At 34.6% G+C, this 18,597-nt stretch overlaps 1 protein-coding gene across 1 annotated transcript; it reads left to right on the top strand.

The window, feature by feature from the left end:
- Positions 1-500: 500 nt before the first annotated feature.
- On the top strand, positions 501-4,314 carry LOC132048745 (26S proteasome non-ATPase regulatory subunit 13 homolog A-like). The gene is made up of 2 exons (XM_059439434.1): positions 501-680; positions 3,402-4,314. The coding sequence occupies exons 1-2, from the start codon at positions 501-503 to the stop codon at positions 3,951-3,953; spliced, it is 732 nt and encodes a 243-aa protein (XP_059295417.1). The 3' UTR covers positions 3,954-4,314.
- Positions 4,315-18,597: the final 14,283 nt, after the last annotated feature.

Below are 18,597 nucleotides of genomic sequence, written 5' to 3' on the forward strand. Positions count from 1 at the left end.
TTGACTGTATTTGAATGTATTTCAAAATTTCGAAATTCCGTATGCAAAATATATATATATATATATATATATATATATATATATATATATATATATATATATATATATATATATATATAGATCATTCAAACAACACATATACAGTCAAATACATCTAGTTTGCGCCCAAAAAAAAAATCAATCAACGACTGTATTTTAATAAAATTTCAAATACACCGTATTTACTCGAAAAATTGTATACAAACATATGTACATAGATCATTCAATCAACATATACTGTCAAATACAATTAGCCCCCCAAAAATACAATCAGCCAATGACTGTATTTGACTGTATTTCAACAAAATTTCAGATGTAAAATTTCAAATACTCTCAGATGTAAGATACAACAAGGAGAAGAAGCCATGAATTCTGGTATCTCTCAAATCTGAGAAGCGTAATGGCAGTGGATGAGGCAATGGCGTTTCTCATATCTAGTGGTGTCGCCGTGGAAAAGAAAGATGCGGAAAGGGAGATGTGGCCACCATGAAGCAACAATACGTGAGAAAGCTAATTTGGCCGAAGATCTGATATTTGGCAGCAAAGACGAAGGAGACTGCAGCGGCCGAAGAAGAAGACAGAGGGAAAAAGGAGAGACACCAGATAGAGGGAAAAAGGAGAGACACCAGAGAGAGGGAAAGGTATTTGGCCGGAGAGAGGAATTACAGTCATCAACACATTCTTTTCCCTCTCTTGCAAAAAAGGCTTCAAGAACGAACACCCAGTAACAATCAAAACAATAACCGTGACAAGCAAAACCACACGCATGGACCGGAAACGTAGAACAACACATACCATCCACGTGCAGTCCTAGTAACCTTAACATAATGCTTATCCTCAGCAGCAAAATGCAAATTGGACACCTTCACTACAACAAAAAGTACCATAAGTCTATGAATCCTGTTAGATTTCTTATCGGAAAAGGGCCAAATATACCCCTGTATTATTGGAAAAGAGACAAATATATACTTTGGGTCCAAATATACCCCTATCGTTATACTTTGAGTCTAAATATACCCTTCCTCCGTTAAAATTGTCCAAGGTGAATAACAAATATGATGTGACAATTGTCCAAGGTGGATAATAGATATGATGTGACACTGACAACTCAATGAGGTGAACGCCACGTGGCGTGCTACCTCACCACCCAAGTCATTTACCCCTCTCATCCCCTTGTTCACCCATCACTACCACTGAAGAATGTAGAGATGATGAATATTACGAGATGAATATTCATTTTGGAGAGGAATGTAGCATAGCCTCTTTTCGTTTTTTTACTTTTTATATTTTTGTAGTCACAGATAAGGAAATTTTACTCTGTAATTAATGATATTGATCAGAACTAGCAGTTTGATGAGCTTAATCAGCTTGTATAAAAGGGGATAAATGAGTCGTGAATCAAAAGATGTTTCTGTAAATGTAAATGATGTTATTTGAGTTGGTGGAGATGGTGGTGTGGTGGTGTTAATAGTGACAGTGGTTATGAAAGGAAAGGAGATTGCAGTGGTGGGTAAAGAAGGGGTGAGAGGGGTAAATGAGTTGCCGAGTTGGGTGGTGAGGTGGCATGCCACGTGGCGTCCACCTCACTGGGTTTCCACATCATAGATATTGTCCACCTTGGACTATTTTAATGGAGGAGGGATATATTTGGACCCAAAGTATAACGGTAGGGGTATATTTGGACTCAAAGTATAACAAAGGGTATATTTGGCCCTTTTTCAATAGTACAGGGGTATTTGGCCCTTTTCCGATTTCTTATTCTTCAAATAAACTAACACAGATGCCCAAAAAGCCAAAATAAACCAAGAAAAACAAAAAATACAAAGTGTGCAACTGAGTAAGACTTGCAGAAAGAGGGGAATATTATGACACGTTGAATATGCAGAGAGACCTTTTTATTAGTGCAAATGTCTTCTCAGAAACAAAATCAAATCAAGATTATGACCCGTTTGCAATGGTCAAACCAGCAAGGAGTTTTTCCACTTACATATCCTTCCTCATAATCAAAAGTAGATGTCTTGAAATAATTCCGTCCTTATTGATATTAGGGACACAACTTACTCATTTTTATTTGCATTGAATCTCGAATTTAAATCAAACAAAATTAGAATTTTATTTCTTATTCTTCAACCAAAACCTTATTTTTCAAGGTCAACTCCAATAATTTCGGAATAAAATAAAAGATCCCAAAATCTAAATTAATCTTCATATAAGAAATTATGTAGAGAGAGTTGAAAACTTACTTTAGCGCGAAATATTTAAGAAGACACCATCAAATTATAAAATGGAGCACCGGTTCCAACACATAACCAAAACCATCAAATTGAAAAACAACAGCAGAATGTAAATCTAAATCTTAGATTCACGATCAACTCTAATAATTTCTGACTAAAATAAAGGATCTCAATCCTCAATCAATCTCCATAAAGGATATATTATTTAAGGAGAGTTGAAAACTTACTTTAGCGACCAAAATTCAGGAAAAAACCGTCAAATAAATTGCAGCACCCGTTCCAACACGTCCAGACATATTTTCTAGTGCCGACAAATTGTATTGATCAAAAATTCGAAACCAACATTGACAGATAAATTTTTAAAAAAATCAAAACAGACAATTGTAATAACTTTTTTTTTTTTTGGGCAAATAAAGAATCTTATTAACCAAATGGAAGAATTATAGCAAAAAACTGTAGCCTACATTCTATAGCTACAGTACCACTTCAAACAACAATATCAAGGAATCCAAATCTACACAGGATAGTAACTAAGGCTCTGGAGCTTATCTACCAATCTTCTCCTCTTGGATCCTCTATAGAAAATCTCCTGTATTACCAATTTAACCACGACTGCATAGTTTACGGATTTGGTCTGAAATACTCTAGCATTCCTTTCTTCCCACACATGGTAAACACAGCAAGAAGCAGACATTTTATATATGTACGAACTTGCAGATTTCTCTTGCACTTCTCAATCATCCAGCCCACCTCTGCATCCCAGCCCATGATTTGCCTATTAATTCCTTGACATCTCAATAATGCACCCCACACTGCAGATGTATATGAACATTCAAAAGACAGATGATTAGTGCTTTCATGAGCAGTATTATAGAGCACACTGTCCTTATTTACTGTCATTCCCCATCCTGCCAACCTGTCTTTGGTGTACAACCTCTCCAATATAGCCAGTCTTAGAATGAATATCTATTTTGGGGCCCCATAGTTGTTGCATACTACTCTTCTCCATGGTACTTTCTGAAACACCCCTGCTAATTGCTTATACATACTTTTTATGGAAAATTTTGGCTGTGACATTATCAAATCAATACTCATCCCTGCTTTCTCAATATACTTTGCAGCCTTTAGGATCTTTTGAATTATCCAGGAACCTTGCTTTGGGATTACCTGCCATGCCACATCCCAATACTTGGAATACTGAGAGCAGCAATGGCGGCACTACAATACTTGGAATCGCTACGAAATGAGCATCCAGGGCTTTCTGATTGGCACACTAAGCTTGCAGATCTGTACCAACGCAAGCTCTGGCACCAGCTTTCTCTCAAGCTCAAACAGTTCGTCGTTCTCGCTGTTTTCCAGGCCGGTGACACACCGATACAACTGTATCACAATTTCATCACTGATTTTGAGACAAATATCAATCTTCTGAAGCTTGCACATTTCGCCGTAACCATTTCTAGACAATACTCGGAGAAAGAAGCTGCAATAGGTTACCTGGAAGGAGCAGCTGAGAAACTTCTAAATACTAAAAAGACACGCATAGGGGAGCCAAAAGTTTATACTAAGTTGCAGATTGCCCTATTTAAGATTGAGCAAGTGGACCAAAAAGAGTGCAAAAAGCTTTTAGAAGAGGGGAATGCTACACTTGACAGCATGACGGATGTTGACCCCTCTGTTTAAGCTAGCTACCATTGGGTTTCATCACAGTATCATAAAACTCGGCAGGAGTTTGCAGAATTTTACAAACGTGCTCTACTCTATCTTGAATACATTTAAGTGGACTCTCTTTCAGAGTCATTCAAGCTGGATTTGGCGTTTGATCTGTCCTTATCAGCATTACTGGGAGACAACATATACAATTTCGGGGAGCTGCTTGCTCATCCAATTATAAACAGTTTGGTAGGGACACAGTTTGAATGGCTATATCGTATTCTTGAAGCATTCAACACTGGTGTATTAACTTTTTACAGATGCAGCATTTGCTCTATTAATATTAAAGATAATTAAGAAAGTCTTAAAAAAAAAAAAAAAAAAAAAAAAAAAAAAAACAGAGAGAGAAGAATTACCTCCGGCAAGTTCGCGAGAAAGTTAGATCAATCATCCAGCATTGTCACTTGGTTACTTCAAAAGTTCCATTTCTCAAAAGAGCAGAACAGGAACGTTTTTCTGGAAAATGAAGGATACTATTTCATATTTATTTCTTGAATGAATGTGTATCCCCGTTCAATTCAGTAACGTAAGGTGACTGTTGTTGTTGTTGTTTTTTTAATTTTAAATGAAGCACATTTTAATAAATAATACTCCCTCCGTTCCAAAAGGATTGGTGACTTTTTAAGAAATAAAGAAAATTTTTGAAATTTGTGGTCCAAAACAAATCTTAGGTATTTGTGTGTGTAAATTATCACATAAAGTTAAATTGTTTCTAAATATGAAGCTTTTAACAATCTTTTTGGAACAAAAAGGAAATGAAGATAATCTTTTTGGGATAGAGGGAGTATGGTGAATTGATTGATTAAAATAAAGGTGGGAAATTCAAAAAAAGGGGGAAAAAGATAATTGACTTTCTAGGCTATAGAGAGGTGTCACATTACCTTATCTATATGTGTATATATATATATATACACACACGCATGAGAGTGTGTGTATATATATAATACATTATTAAGGGATACTCCCTGCATTTAGTATCCCCTTAAAAAATATTCTAAAAGTGAAAAATGATGTCATATATATATATATATATTCCTGCATGAGAGTATCCCTTAAAAAATATACTAAAAGTGAAAATAATGTCCTATATATGCCATGGATTTTTGTGATTTCCATTATGTATTTTGATGAATATGGCAAATTAATAAAGGCAATAAAATATCACATTGAAGTATACGTTTGAGTGCTGCTACAAATGTTAAAAAATGGAATAATTTATTAGACATTAGACACTGAAGAGAGTATGGTATAATTAAGAGATTGTAAGGCGTGACATTTCAGTTTTTTAGAAATGGTTAAGAAAGAACAATGTGTAATTAAAAGAACAATGTGTAATTAATGTTAACACACATAAATGAATGAATAAGAAATAGGAAAACTTGAAAAGAATGATAGAACAAGCCAAAAAAGGAGAAAAAAGATAAATAGGTTTCTAGGCCATAGAGAAGTGTCATATCACCTTGTCTATGCTTAACTTTATATTACATATAGATTTATTCAAATCTACTATACAAGCATCTAAAATTGCTAATGACTGTTTTCATTATTTCTAAACTGTAATCTTAACTCATTTGAAGTTTCAATTCGATTTTTTTTTAAAAATTAATACAGTAGTTGTTTTCTGAGTATGTAGTTGAAATCGTTGAAACACGAAGACAAAATTTAAGGAAGATTGGAGATGATTTTAATTGTTTAGAGTCAAAACTCAAAATTGAAATCGACTTGAAAAATATCACTACCACAATGTATATCACTTGTATATATCATCGTATATTGCCTTATATGGCTGGGTAGATATACACACCGAGCCATACTGTGGGATAGATATACTCACCGAGCCTTATATGGCCGGTAGCTGTACTATTGTATTGTTTACCCGATATGGGTCGAAGTGTGTATACCCTCGCATCATCATTGACTCTCGCCACATTCGGCCTGTTTACATATATCGCCTCCATTTTGATTTATAGTTATTCAATTACCTTACATACTCGGTACATTATTTCGTACTAACGTCCTTTTTGTCCGACGCGCTGCATTTCATGCCTGATAAACAGATAGATAGGCCTCCTCAGTAGGCGTTGCCAGAGTTCAGCTTGACTTGTAGGCTCCATGTCATTCAGAGTTGCCAGGTCTAGAGGTTGATAAGACTCATGGTGGTCTTATCGGCCCGCATATGTATATATATCTTTTGGGTTGATTTCTTTCAGTTTGATATATACGTTATCTTCATATTTCTACGAGATATGGCCTCGTTGGCCTAAGAAATTATAGATGGATATATAGTTCGGCTTTGTCGGCCCAGTTGTCTCTATGTATGTCAGTTGGTTTGAGTTACAGGATGGTACACTCAGTCAAGTAGGCACCGGGTGTCGGGCTAGCTTCCCTTGATTTGGTGAGTGACACCTACAGTGAATTTGGGTGGTTTACCTTTGATTTCACTATTGGATCATGGAAGAACACTTAGAGAGGTTTTAGAGACGGTGTGGGATGAGATCTGGTCAAAAATGACATAGAATGAGCCTCCACTGCTTTTAAATAAGTAGATAAGCATCCACCGCCAAGGATTCACGGTGGCTTTCACTCTCCATAAAATCGTTCTACGGTGAGATTGTCACTGTGAAATTATTCTACGCCCGGTAGAATCACCATAAAACACCACCCCAAAAACCAACTTCCTACCTACAATCTACGGTGGACTTCCACCCTTTGAAGGGCCGTGAAACTATTTCACGGTCCATGAAACCTCCCCATGGCTTCCGAACTTCGACGAACTTGTTTTCTTCTATTCGTTTAACCTCTAATCCTTACGCTATGTACTTAACACTTGATAAACCTAGTTTGAGCACTTGTATCCTTAAGATTGACCTTGATTTCTGAGCTTACGTCGACCAACTTACAACACACTTAATATAAGAAAAATACGGGATGTAACATCCTCCCGTCCCCTCCCCACCGACTTAAGAACATTCGTCCTCAAATGTAGAGGCGTACAAGAGAGAAATTAACTCTTACGGACTTTACGAAATTTCGACAGAGTCTTCCCTGTAAGCATGACTATTCCTAACCTGTCAAACAGCCAGAAAACATACTATATGCCTCACAGGGCCACACACAAGTAATAGCGTCTCATCGGGCCTCACATGGCCAAATCATCATAAACCGTAACTTAACTCATACAAAAAACTCTGCTCGTGGAAATGTTATAACACCTCAACTCATCACTAACATTTAACCCATATTAAGTACTCCAACGTCCCATTTTAAGTGTTTAAATTTTTACCATATCTATAAAATGAACATTAATTAAGTATAAGATATAATTTATTAAATTATTCTTATTTTTGTCTCGCATTATATTGCTCCTATTAATTGGAAAGTGAACGCAATTAAATATTTTTCACCTTGTTAATAACAAAGGTAATATTGAAAAAATTGTCTTAATTTTTTAGAGTGATAAATATTTTTATAACTCAAACGACACTTAAAATGTAGCACAGAAAGTATCTATTCGCAATGCTTAAACTGGAAAGATAAAAATAAAAGATAAAAATATCTCACACCCTAATAATTAGAGGTAAATTCAAAGTTTACTGTAATAATTAAAAATGAGTATCTTATTAATTATATGTGTACATATATTCGAGCTTAAAGTCAAATGGATTAGGTTGAAGCCAAGGAATTCTATCTGATGACACCATTACCAAACATTTACTCAGTCAAGTTCATTGCTGTAGCAACTTATGTTTGCCTCCCTAAGTACTCTTTCTCATTGTATTTTTACTCGTTGTAGTCTTGTTATAGACCGATTCATGGCTTATACGTTGTACTTATTCTTTATGTTCAGCAGAAAACTAGACAAGTATAATTCTCGTATCTCAAATGACACTCTGCACCCAAGGCTTTTTCAATTAAATGTAAGTATATGTACACAAATTATTCAGGAACCCTATCAAATACTAGTACAATTCCCTTAACTCGAGAAAACCAGAAAGGAACCTTAAACAAACAGAGAAATGTGTTTTGCTAGCTTGTTCAAGGACTAACACAATCTACAATCATAGTGACCGAAGCCTCAGAGTAATTCACCAACTTATTGAGTTTACCAAAGTTGGCCGAAAATCCATATCTTTGAAATAAAGAGAGGGATTCATGATCTTCACGAACCAATTCACTATTTGCTTTTGGAAAAATGGAGTCAGCTTGATTTTGATCTGCCTTGTTTTGCAACTTGGCAATCTCATTTGTCCACATATCTATCAGCCCAGACATTCTGCTTTAATTTCCTTCAGGTATATATGTAACACTACTGCAACTTCACACGAGAAAAAAGAGCTTAACTAATTTTGTAGATGCTTGGAAATTTTGTGGTGCCTTGAAGTATCAACAAGTCTCTTATTTATATATATAAGGGTGTAACTGTAATGCAAATGACAGGATAGGAACGTAGGTAGTGTGATGTTTGTAGGCCGCCCACATATTTCTATTAGCGTTTTACTTGCTTTTTCGATGATGGATTTCTTTTTTACATTTTTATATCTTTGCTTTTTGCTGGTGGATTCACAAACAAATGTTTGTGTGCCATTTAGATGGAGGATTTGGATGGCCAAGACTAAAAGGAAAGTTCAGGATGGGTCCAACAACTGTGGATCCAAAGTGGGGTGCATCGTGAGAATTGCAAAACCGTGTGCTCTATTTTATCCTTTTTCGACCCACAGTTCTATATATTGCTTTCAGGTGTATTAAATAATGGGAAAATTACACGTACACACTACTTTGAAATACATTGACAGTAGTCAACAATTCAAGTTGGCAATGGATATACAATTTCTATGCGAATATACTAACATAAAACATCACTTCAAAATGTGATTTATAATCTTGGATATATATTCAAATTTAATACACAAGCATCTGGAATTGCTAATGATAGTTTTCACTATTATCCTAAGCTGTAATTAATATTAAAAATTCGTATTTCATCCGTCCCAATTTATGTGATACTTTTCACTTTTCGAGAGTCAATTAGACTAAACTTTGAAGCTAAATTGAATTAGATTAACTCAATATTTTCAGATTAAATTTATATATTTGAAAATTACATGAAAAGTACTACAAGTTGCAACTTTTCTCATTTTGGTGAAAAAAATACATCTTAAAATATTGGTCAAAGTTCACGCAGTTTGAATATGGAGAAACAAAAACTATCACATAAATTGGGACAGAGGGAGTAATTGTTTTTTGAGTATGTGATTGAAATTCGTTGTAAAACACCTAGAAAACATATATCACAAGTATATATCAGTATATATGCCACGACTCGTTTTCTAAATAAGTTACTAATTGATACTTAGTGTATAAGTTGACCGAGCGAACCGTATTAATTAACCTGTTCTATTATAATTCAAGATGTCATGCAACCATCGCCGTTTTATAGCGAATAAAACTTATTATTTGAAACCCGAATTCAAATAAAACTTCTGAAAGCAAACTATTTTATTTTAATATCTAGGTTATCGTAAAACATAGTGTAGAATGGTACCAACACCCAACTCTAACATCAGCTATGAAGCATTTACTTTTTGAAGAACTGACGAACTGCACAGGACACTGGTTCCTAGTTAATCTGCAAACTGAATAAACTAAATAAGAAATAAATTGTAGAGAAAGAATAATGAATCCCACTGAATGCAGAACTGAAGCACATCAAGTAAATTGTTGGAATGAACGAAATCATAGCTTATTGTGCGTTCACCTGCAAAGAGAATGTCAGTACAATTTTTTTGCCATTCAGTGAGTATCTTCGACTCTCTCAAGGCAAAAACGTGACTTAAGACGACATGAGTGCATGTGATAACTGTGAAGGCAGTTTAAAGAGTTAAATTTATCCTGAATTTCCTATTTTATTTAGATTCTATCATAATTATGTTTTATTTCAAAAATATATTTTTTATGGAAAAGGTTTTCTTGATGGAAAGAATCTCTTCCATATTTGAATAATCCTTTCTTAGAGAAAAAATTTCGGATTTTTATAAATTGAAGATTGTCTCTTTTACACAAAAAGAGAATAGCATCCACAATATAGTTACTAAAATAGTCTTGTTTAGTTTGGGGTGGGGCAGGGGGGATTATTCATTTTGAAATAAACGTCCGCATGACGCTCTGATTTTTTCTACCCAATATAAAGAATAAGTATCCAGAACAATTCTAAAACATTGGCATAAAAGCAATTCCGAAAATATTTTATACAGTACTGTTCTTTTCTAGAAATACCATTCATTCTCACTAATTCTGTTTCTAATATATGACGATGTCATTACGATGGCTGACGGTCCAAGATTGATCACATGAACCTCATTATGTGGTGCCACACAATTCAAAGTTATAGTACATATCGTACTATTCACAATCTTAATCCGTTGCAATATCTAAAAGTAGGATGGCAGATATCATCTTTGAACTCCAAATCCCATCTTTTTGCTTTGTAAGGTGTTTTTGAGATTTTTGATGAATTCCTATCAATTCAATTCAGTGTGACCTTTGACCATTAAGGAGTGAAATCTAACTCAATTTTGCCATGAAACTCAATTTTGCCATTAAGGAGTAAATCTAACTCAAAGGAGGTTCTTGAACACATTTTCAATTGCCACAAAACATGTCTAGAGTCCATCATGCTAAATATATGTTTTTGCTACATGTGACAGGCCCGGGCGGATGCTTCGTGTCCAAGTCGAAATTTTACTTGTAGACCAACTCATGGCTTAATACTTTGTATTCTTTATGTTTAGTGGAAAACTAGAAAAGTCTAATTCACATATCTCAAAAGAAACCACATTGAAGGATTTCGATTTAACTGTAAGTATATGTACACAAAGTTATCCAGGATAACCTTATCAAACCTATACCCACCATAACATCAAGGTTGGAAGGTGAGTAAAGGAAGTACTATTACATTTTTTTCAACTTAAGAAAAAGAGAAAGAAACAAAGAAAGAAAAATCAGCCAAATGTGCTTGTTTAGGGACTAACACAATCCACAATCATAGAGACTGAAGTCTCAGAGTAATTGAGTAACTTATTGAGTTTACCCAAGTAATTGGGTGGCAGCCCATATTTTTGAAATAAGGACTGTGATTCATGATCTTCACGAACCAATTCATTTCTTGGTTTTCTTGTGAAAATTGGTTCATCAGCTACAGCTTGATTTTGACCTTCCTTATTTCGACCCTCATTTGTCCACATATCCACTAGCCCAGACATTCTTCTAATTAATTTTCTTCAAATATGTAACACTTTTTCAACTTCACAGCAGAAAAAAAGGGGAGTAATATTCTTTTAGACGCTTGGAAAGACTTGTTATGATCCGAAGTATTACAAGTATGTGTTTATATACGAGTGTTGCAATGGACATGACAGGATAAGAAGTGTGTTTCTTGTAGGCCGCCCACATATTTAATTTCCATGTGCGTTACAGTCCTTAGCTGATAGATTCACAAATATCTGTCTGCTTTCGGATAAAGGATTTTTTTTGGATATAGAAAAGACAAAAGATAGTTAAGTTCAGGGTGGGTCCAAAAACCGTGAACTTTTAGAAAAGATTCTTTATTCATCTATTTTGTTAAAACTATTCCCTCAATTCAACGTTTTGGCTAATTTATGACGCGGACAACACTATTTTTTTTTTCGGAAAAACGGATTTTTATAAAAATCAAAAAAATTAAATTTTTTTATGGAAAAACCGTGTTTGCTGTCTTTTTTTAAAAATCTAGAAGAAAATTATGGAGTATTAGTTTTGCACATTTTACTTAAAACAACAATCAGTTTTTCAGATTTAAAAATTGAATTTTCTAAAAAAAAAATGGGGTTTCCACCCGTTAAAAAAAAGTTTTCCAAATTTAAAAAAATTCCACATGTTTTAATGAAAATCCAATTTGTTTTTATATATATATATATATATATATATATATATATATATATATATATATATATATATATATATATATATATAAGGCTTTACATTTGTTTTAAAAAAAAGGGTTTTGAAAAATTATATTCTACAAATAACGATTTTTATTTCTTTTTAAAAAATAAATCAATTTTTCAATAATAAAATGTCATGTGTAATTTAAATATTTTTTTAAAAAAAAAATTTAGTGTTGTCCGATAGTCAAAGGGAATAAATGAGCCAAAAAGTTGAATTGAGGGGTAGTTTTAGCAAAATAGATGAATAAAATAAAAATTTTTGTTCTTTTCCGTTAAATTTCTAAAAAAAAAGTTGGAAAGATGATTTTGTCCAACAACTATTTTTTCGATAAAAGATAGTTTTGGTTTATTTTAAGCACCACGAGAACGGGGAAACATTTTAACTGTTTGAACTAGCCCAAAAAAAGTGATTTTGAAGCATAAATGCTTAAAGTATTTTTTAATGTTAAAAATTATTTTATAAATAAGTAGTTATATATAGAAATAAAAATAATATTGGAATTAACAAAAAAATATAAGGGATAAAAAAATAAAGTTGTTGGTCAAACCAAAATAATTTTTAAGCGGAAAAAAAAGTTGGGATTGAACAACTTTTTGGTTTTGGTTTATTTTAAGTACATTTTAACTTAATTTAAGTTGTTTTCTATTTTACCCAAACACTCAAATAAGTTAAAAATGATTTATAAACTGGTTTGACTAACTTATAAGTCAATCCAAACGGGCTCTTAACCTGTTTTCAACCCACAGTTGCATTCACTCCTTTCCTTGCTCTTCAAATCCATGTCTCATTGACTCATCCAAGGATATTTATAGTAATTAATTCAAAATACTACTATGGTCCTATCAATACGTTTTTAATTAAGAAAAATATTCCCGTCACAAAGAATGAGTAGAAAGTAGAAACGGAATGGGATGAGGAATTGAGGATGGAGAAAAAGACCACATATATATTTTTACCAAACTCCGAAGAATAGGACCTTATAATTAATAGTACATTTGTTTTGGTCGTAAAATTGATCTCCCTAATACGATGGTCAAAAACATCAACTATTTGAAAGTTGCATATAAGGTACAATAATTCACTAGAGTTTAATGTCAAAAACTATGTCTCAGGATAACACTTAAACAAGATACTTTGACTCCTTAAATAAAGTAAATCAAAACATGGGAAATATTAAAATAGCGTTTGAGTTCAAAGATTTTTTTTGAAAGGGAATTTGATTGCAAAGTTAATCCTGGCAAAGACATTCATCGACAGTTTCTATCACGTATGGGCCCCCAGAGACCCTGAAATTAAATGGGAAAACGGTCAGATATATCCCTGAACTTTGCGAAAATGTCTAGATATACTCCTCGTTTAAAGTTTGGCTCACCTATACTCCTACAATCCAACTTTTGATACAAATATACCCTCATAGACGTTAAATGCCCTGCTGGCCTCCCAAAAATCATTTTTTTTAATTGCCGCACGACAATTATTTTATACTAGCTTGTCTTTTAACCTCACCTCTCCCATACCCGACCTATCAGCTAAACCCATTTAACCCAAATACCTAAGCTTTTATAACTCCACCATTACTAAACCTCCTCTATCCACCATAAGTAAAACTTCAGGATGGGAGATGTTGCTGTCATTTTCGACTGAGGATTGAAAAATGAAGGCATTGTGGGGAGTGGTTATGATGGTGACCCTGAGGCCGCCGTGGGCAGCGAAAAGTCGAGCAATATGTACTAATGGAATTATATGACTTGTCATGGCGTAAGGAAGGAACACCACATGGGGTGGTATTGTTGTTTGTTTCTTCAGTATTGCCGCCATGGCTGATCCTAACGCTAATCAAATAGCCTTAAGTATATCTTTAACACAATGGCTGGGTAGTACTGCTAGCTATAGTAGGTTTAATTTGATTCTTATTTGAGAGTTTGTTGTATTTGTACTTTAATTTATAATGTATATGCAATTTCTTAACTACTTGCAACTAGTATTGTTCCAATTTAGCACAGATCTCAATGTGTTTGCATCATTAAACAAAATGTTTGGATGAATTTTTAAAGTAGCTTACCGAATGTCCGATACTTGATCGACACAAATGAAGTCGTTGTCTGACGAATTTTTATGGTGGAGAGAAGCTTTACCCATGGTGGATAGAGGTGGTTTAGCAATGGTGGAGTTATGAAAATAGGGCTTAGGTATTTGGGTTAAATGGGTTTAGCAGATGGGTCGTGTATGGGAGGGGTGGGGTTAAAATACCAGTAGGTATAAAATAATATAATATGCCATGTGGCAATTAAAAAAAATGATTTTTGGGAGGCCAACAGGGCATTTAACGTCTGTGAGGATATATTTGTGTCAAAAGTTAAACGGTAGGGCTATGACCCAAACTTTAAACAAAGGGTATATCTAGACATTTTCGCAAAGTTCAGGAGTATATTTGTGCCTTTTCCCTAGTTAAATTGTCATATATATCAAGTTAGTTTGTCGCAATTTCACATGGTACTTGTAGCGTTCCTTCCATTTTGTAACACTAATAGGATATTCGGAAAAGGCTCAAATATGCTACCGAACTTTCAGAAATGGTTCATTTATGTCACTCGTCAATAGTTTTGCTCATTTATGCCATCAAACTATCGAAAATGGCTCATTTATGCCAGTCATCAATAGTTTGGCTCATTTATGCCATCGCTCGTTACGAAAATGACTCCTCCATGCCATTTTTCATTAATGTCAATTTTATAATACCAAATATGACACGTGGCCTTCAACTAAATTATGGTTGTGGGTGGGTGCGGTGTATGTGTGATATGAACCCAACAAGCACAAGGCCATTCACTAGGAGTCAAGTAAGAGAACTTCAAGAGTTGCAAGCTTTGTTCATGAAGAAGGAAGCCTTGGAGGAGATTGGAGAGAAAACCTCCCGAATTTACAATCTTTGTGAGTTGACATTGGAAGAGTTGCAAAAGTGGATAGATGCGCAAAATGGCTAAAAGTGCAACTATGGGGCTAAGATTGCAATTGGAGGTCATACTTGCAAGTTATGAGGTTAGAATGGCAATTGAAGGTCATAATTGCAAGTTATGAGACTTTGGATGCAATTGAAGACCCATGTGGGTATTTTTGCAAAAGAGCCACTTCAGGGCCTTTTGGTGTAATAGGCATTAGTATAAATATGACACTTAGCATTCATTTCATTTTTAGCTTGAATATTGTGTGAACTCATATTGAGAGATTTTAGTCATTAATATAGTTTGTTTGGTTACCTACACTAAGTGTGATTTCCTTGCTGCAAATTCAATTGCTTATCCATTGAATTCATCTAGATTGCTCATTTGTGCATTCAAATTGAGTCTTCTTCTATGAATTCAAATTACTTAGGTTCTTTGGTTGAAATTCAATTAGGAGGGTTTAGGTTTCATATACCAAAGTTTGCCTATAGATTTCATTACCAATTGGGTCTAGTATCTATCCTTCTATCTTCTCATCCCCAATTTCCCATATCCTTTTTTTTTTTTTTTTGTTTAATTCTTAGAGTTTCCCTAGGTTGATTGTTATCATTTGATATCAGAGCATAAGCTAAGAGATTGTTCATACAATTTCTAATCCTAGGCTCAAAATCTGAAAATCCCAAAAAAATCTAAAAATTCCCCAAAAAATTCAAAAATTGAAGTTGTGGTTTGATTTGAGTGTTGTTGAAGTTAAATTTGAGTTTGTTGAGGTGAAATACATATAAATCTGAAGTTTGAGGTCATTTGGGTGGATTTTGAAGTTTTCACCATTGAAGCTTCATCAAAGCTTGAAGAACTCAAAGTGGATTTAGTAGATTTTGGTAAAATTGAGCTTCAATTGATATTGAGCTTTCTTTGTCTAGGTGAAAAGGAGCTTAGATCTGAAAATTGGGACAAAAATGAGTTGATTTGGGTACACTGGATTTTGAATGTTCTTCATTGTTCATCCTTGTTCTTGAGGAAGAAGAAGATAAAAAGGAAAGTTAGATCCAAGGAATCTAAGTCAAAAGTTGAAAAGTTATTTTTCTAGCCAAAAAGGGTAAATACAAGGTTGAGTGGATCCCAAGACGTCAGCAAATTCAGAAAATCTAGCACAATTCCCGAGCCAAACAAGGTACAGTCGAATTTCACTGAAGGTGGGAATATTGTAAATTACGGACCGTAATTGGGAACGTAAAAATTAATTTGAAAGTTGGAGTGACTACAGTAGCTCACTGGAAATTGTCAAGATTATTCGTTACGGACCGTAATTTACTGGGCGTAAAAGTTAGGGAGCAAAATTGAAGCTACTGGAATTTGACATACATAAAAAATTACGGACCGTAATCCAAATTACGGACCGTGTTTGACTGAGCATAAAAGTTGAGGATCAAATTGGAGTTACTGGAAATTGGAGGGGATCACATTTTACGGACCGTAATTCAACTTACGGACCGTAATTATCTAATCGTAAAAGTTGAAGGGTCCAAGTGAACTTCCTGTCTCAAGTCGTAATTGAATTTTATGAGCCGTAATTGAAATTACGGACTGTATTTCTTGACGTACTGTGACCGTAAAATTCAAGATTAACAACAGTTACAGGTGATCACTTCTAATTCATTTCTTTGATTTCTCAAGCCTTAAATCTTGTGCTTAATTCATTTCAATTTCAAAATTTTCCTTGGGATTGCTTGTTGGTTTGTGTCTCTAATCCTTTGGTAGGGAGCCAAAAAAAAAAATGAAAAAAATAAAATAAAGAAAGAGTATAGAAATTTAAATTTTTTAGTTGTTTCAATTTGATACCTTAGTAAATTGGGGCTTCATGGCCGCATTTTCAAGTTATCACCTACCCGGGCCCGAAAATTTATTTATTTTTCGATTTTAGCATTCCATTTTCTTGTATCTCTCAACTAGTAGCCATTTAGTAGTTGTTCCTACTAGTGTTTACTAGTTCTTGTGTCCGCATTTCTTTCGTGCTAATTTCTTTCAAGCTTTTCTTCGTTTTATTTCATTGAAACTTTATTGGCTCTCGTCCGTTTTGCTTTGAGTCGTCCGTCATTCATCTAAACAAGAATCCATTCTACCACAAAGGATAAGCAACGTGTGTATTTGATTGGACGAGCGATTCATCAACAACTTCGAAAGAGCACGGAGTGTGGTAAGGTTGAGAGTTCAATACGAGCGACGTGAGGCTTTTATTACTAATGTTGTTTGCTAGTTTTGCAGGTCATAATGTCTAATCAAGGAGATTGTACTCACGAAAGGGACGAACTGTCACGACCCGACTAGGGCCATGACGGGTACCCGGGGCTAACCACCGAGCACCACTCATTCTATTACTCATCCTGCATTCATTCACATTTCTTATGCTCATAATTATAGAAAACTATTTTCATTTGAAACATATTCACTTTATATACGCGAGCCCTTCGGCTATCAAAATATATATATATATATATATATATATATATATATATATATATATATATATATATATATATATATATATATATATATATATATACATATATACATATGATGAGAATCTGTGAGATCATACTACCCACACATACGTATCTACGAGCCTTTACTAGAGTGCTAGACATATGGACGGGACAGGACCCCGTCATACCCAAAACATATATATACACAAAAGAATAATCAATGGCACCTCCGGGACAATGGAGTGCTCTCAAATCAGCTAATAGCTCCTACGAGTCTGGATCACCTCCCTGTCTACCTGTGGGCATGAACACAGCGTCCAAAGAAAACGGACATCAGTACGAACATTGTACTGAGTATGTAAGGCATAAACAATAGTAATACATCAATGAAATAGGGAAGCATCAAATGAGGAGCAATCTGTAACTGACTGTCAATTATAAAAGAAATAATGCATGCTGGCTTACTTCATAGTCATCATCATATCATGTATGCATAAGCTGCCTGACCATATAGGTACGGTGTGATAATCATTAGCCTGCGCCCAGGCCTCCCGCGTCCGGGATACCATCTCATGCCGCCCACTAGTGGTGTCTGCCCATGCCATCTAGACATGGTGTATACGCTGCCCGCCTTAGCGGTGTCTGCCCGGCCATATAGGCGCGGTGTAACATCATCATCATATACTCATCATAATACATGATTAGAAACTCAAAGACAATTATACTTTATCGGGGTGACATAAGGTCGTGAACCCCCGATTCCATTATGGAGCATTCATAAACATTCTGCCTCACCTTGAAGGAATTAGCGTATAAGGTGAGTGTGTATAATGAACAACATCAATAGATTATAGATATCATCATTAGCTTTATGGGAACATCATATCATGGACTCTAGGATCTTTAGACTTAAGCTCATCATCATCATTATCGTGCTCATATGGCTATTCATGAACATAGACCCTTGGTTTTTCCGGAATAAAGGAGATTCTTGAAGAAAGAGGAAAATCATGCCAAAAGATTCATGCCTTAGAAAGAAAGTACTAGCCTCACATACCTTTTCCTTTAGCTATTCTATCACTTGATCGTTCTCCTTTAATGCTCACGTCTTTACCTTCAAGAGAGTTCGTATCGACATTAGCTAAACAATTATAAGGACGTGCTTACTAAAGCTAGAGAAAATTGGGCAGCATTTCCTTTATTTAT

The sequence above is a fragment of the Lycium ferocissimum genome, chromosome 3 (genome assembly GCF_029784015.1).
Source record: "Lycium ferocissimum isolate CSIRO_LF1 chromosome 3, AGI_CSIRO_Lferr_CH_V1, whole genome shotgun sequence".
Classification (NCBI taxonomy): Eukaryota; Viridiplantae; Streptophyta; class Magnoliopsida; order Solanales; family Solanaceae; genus Lycium; species Lycium ferocissimum.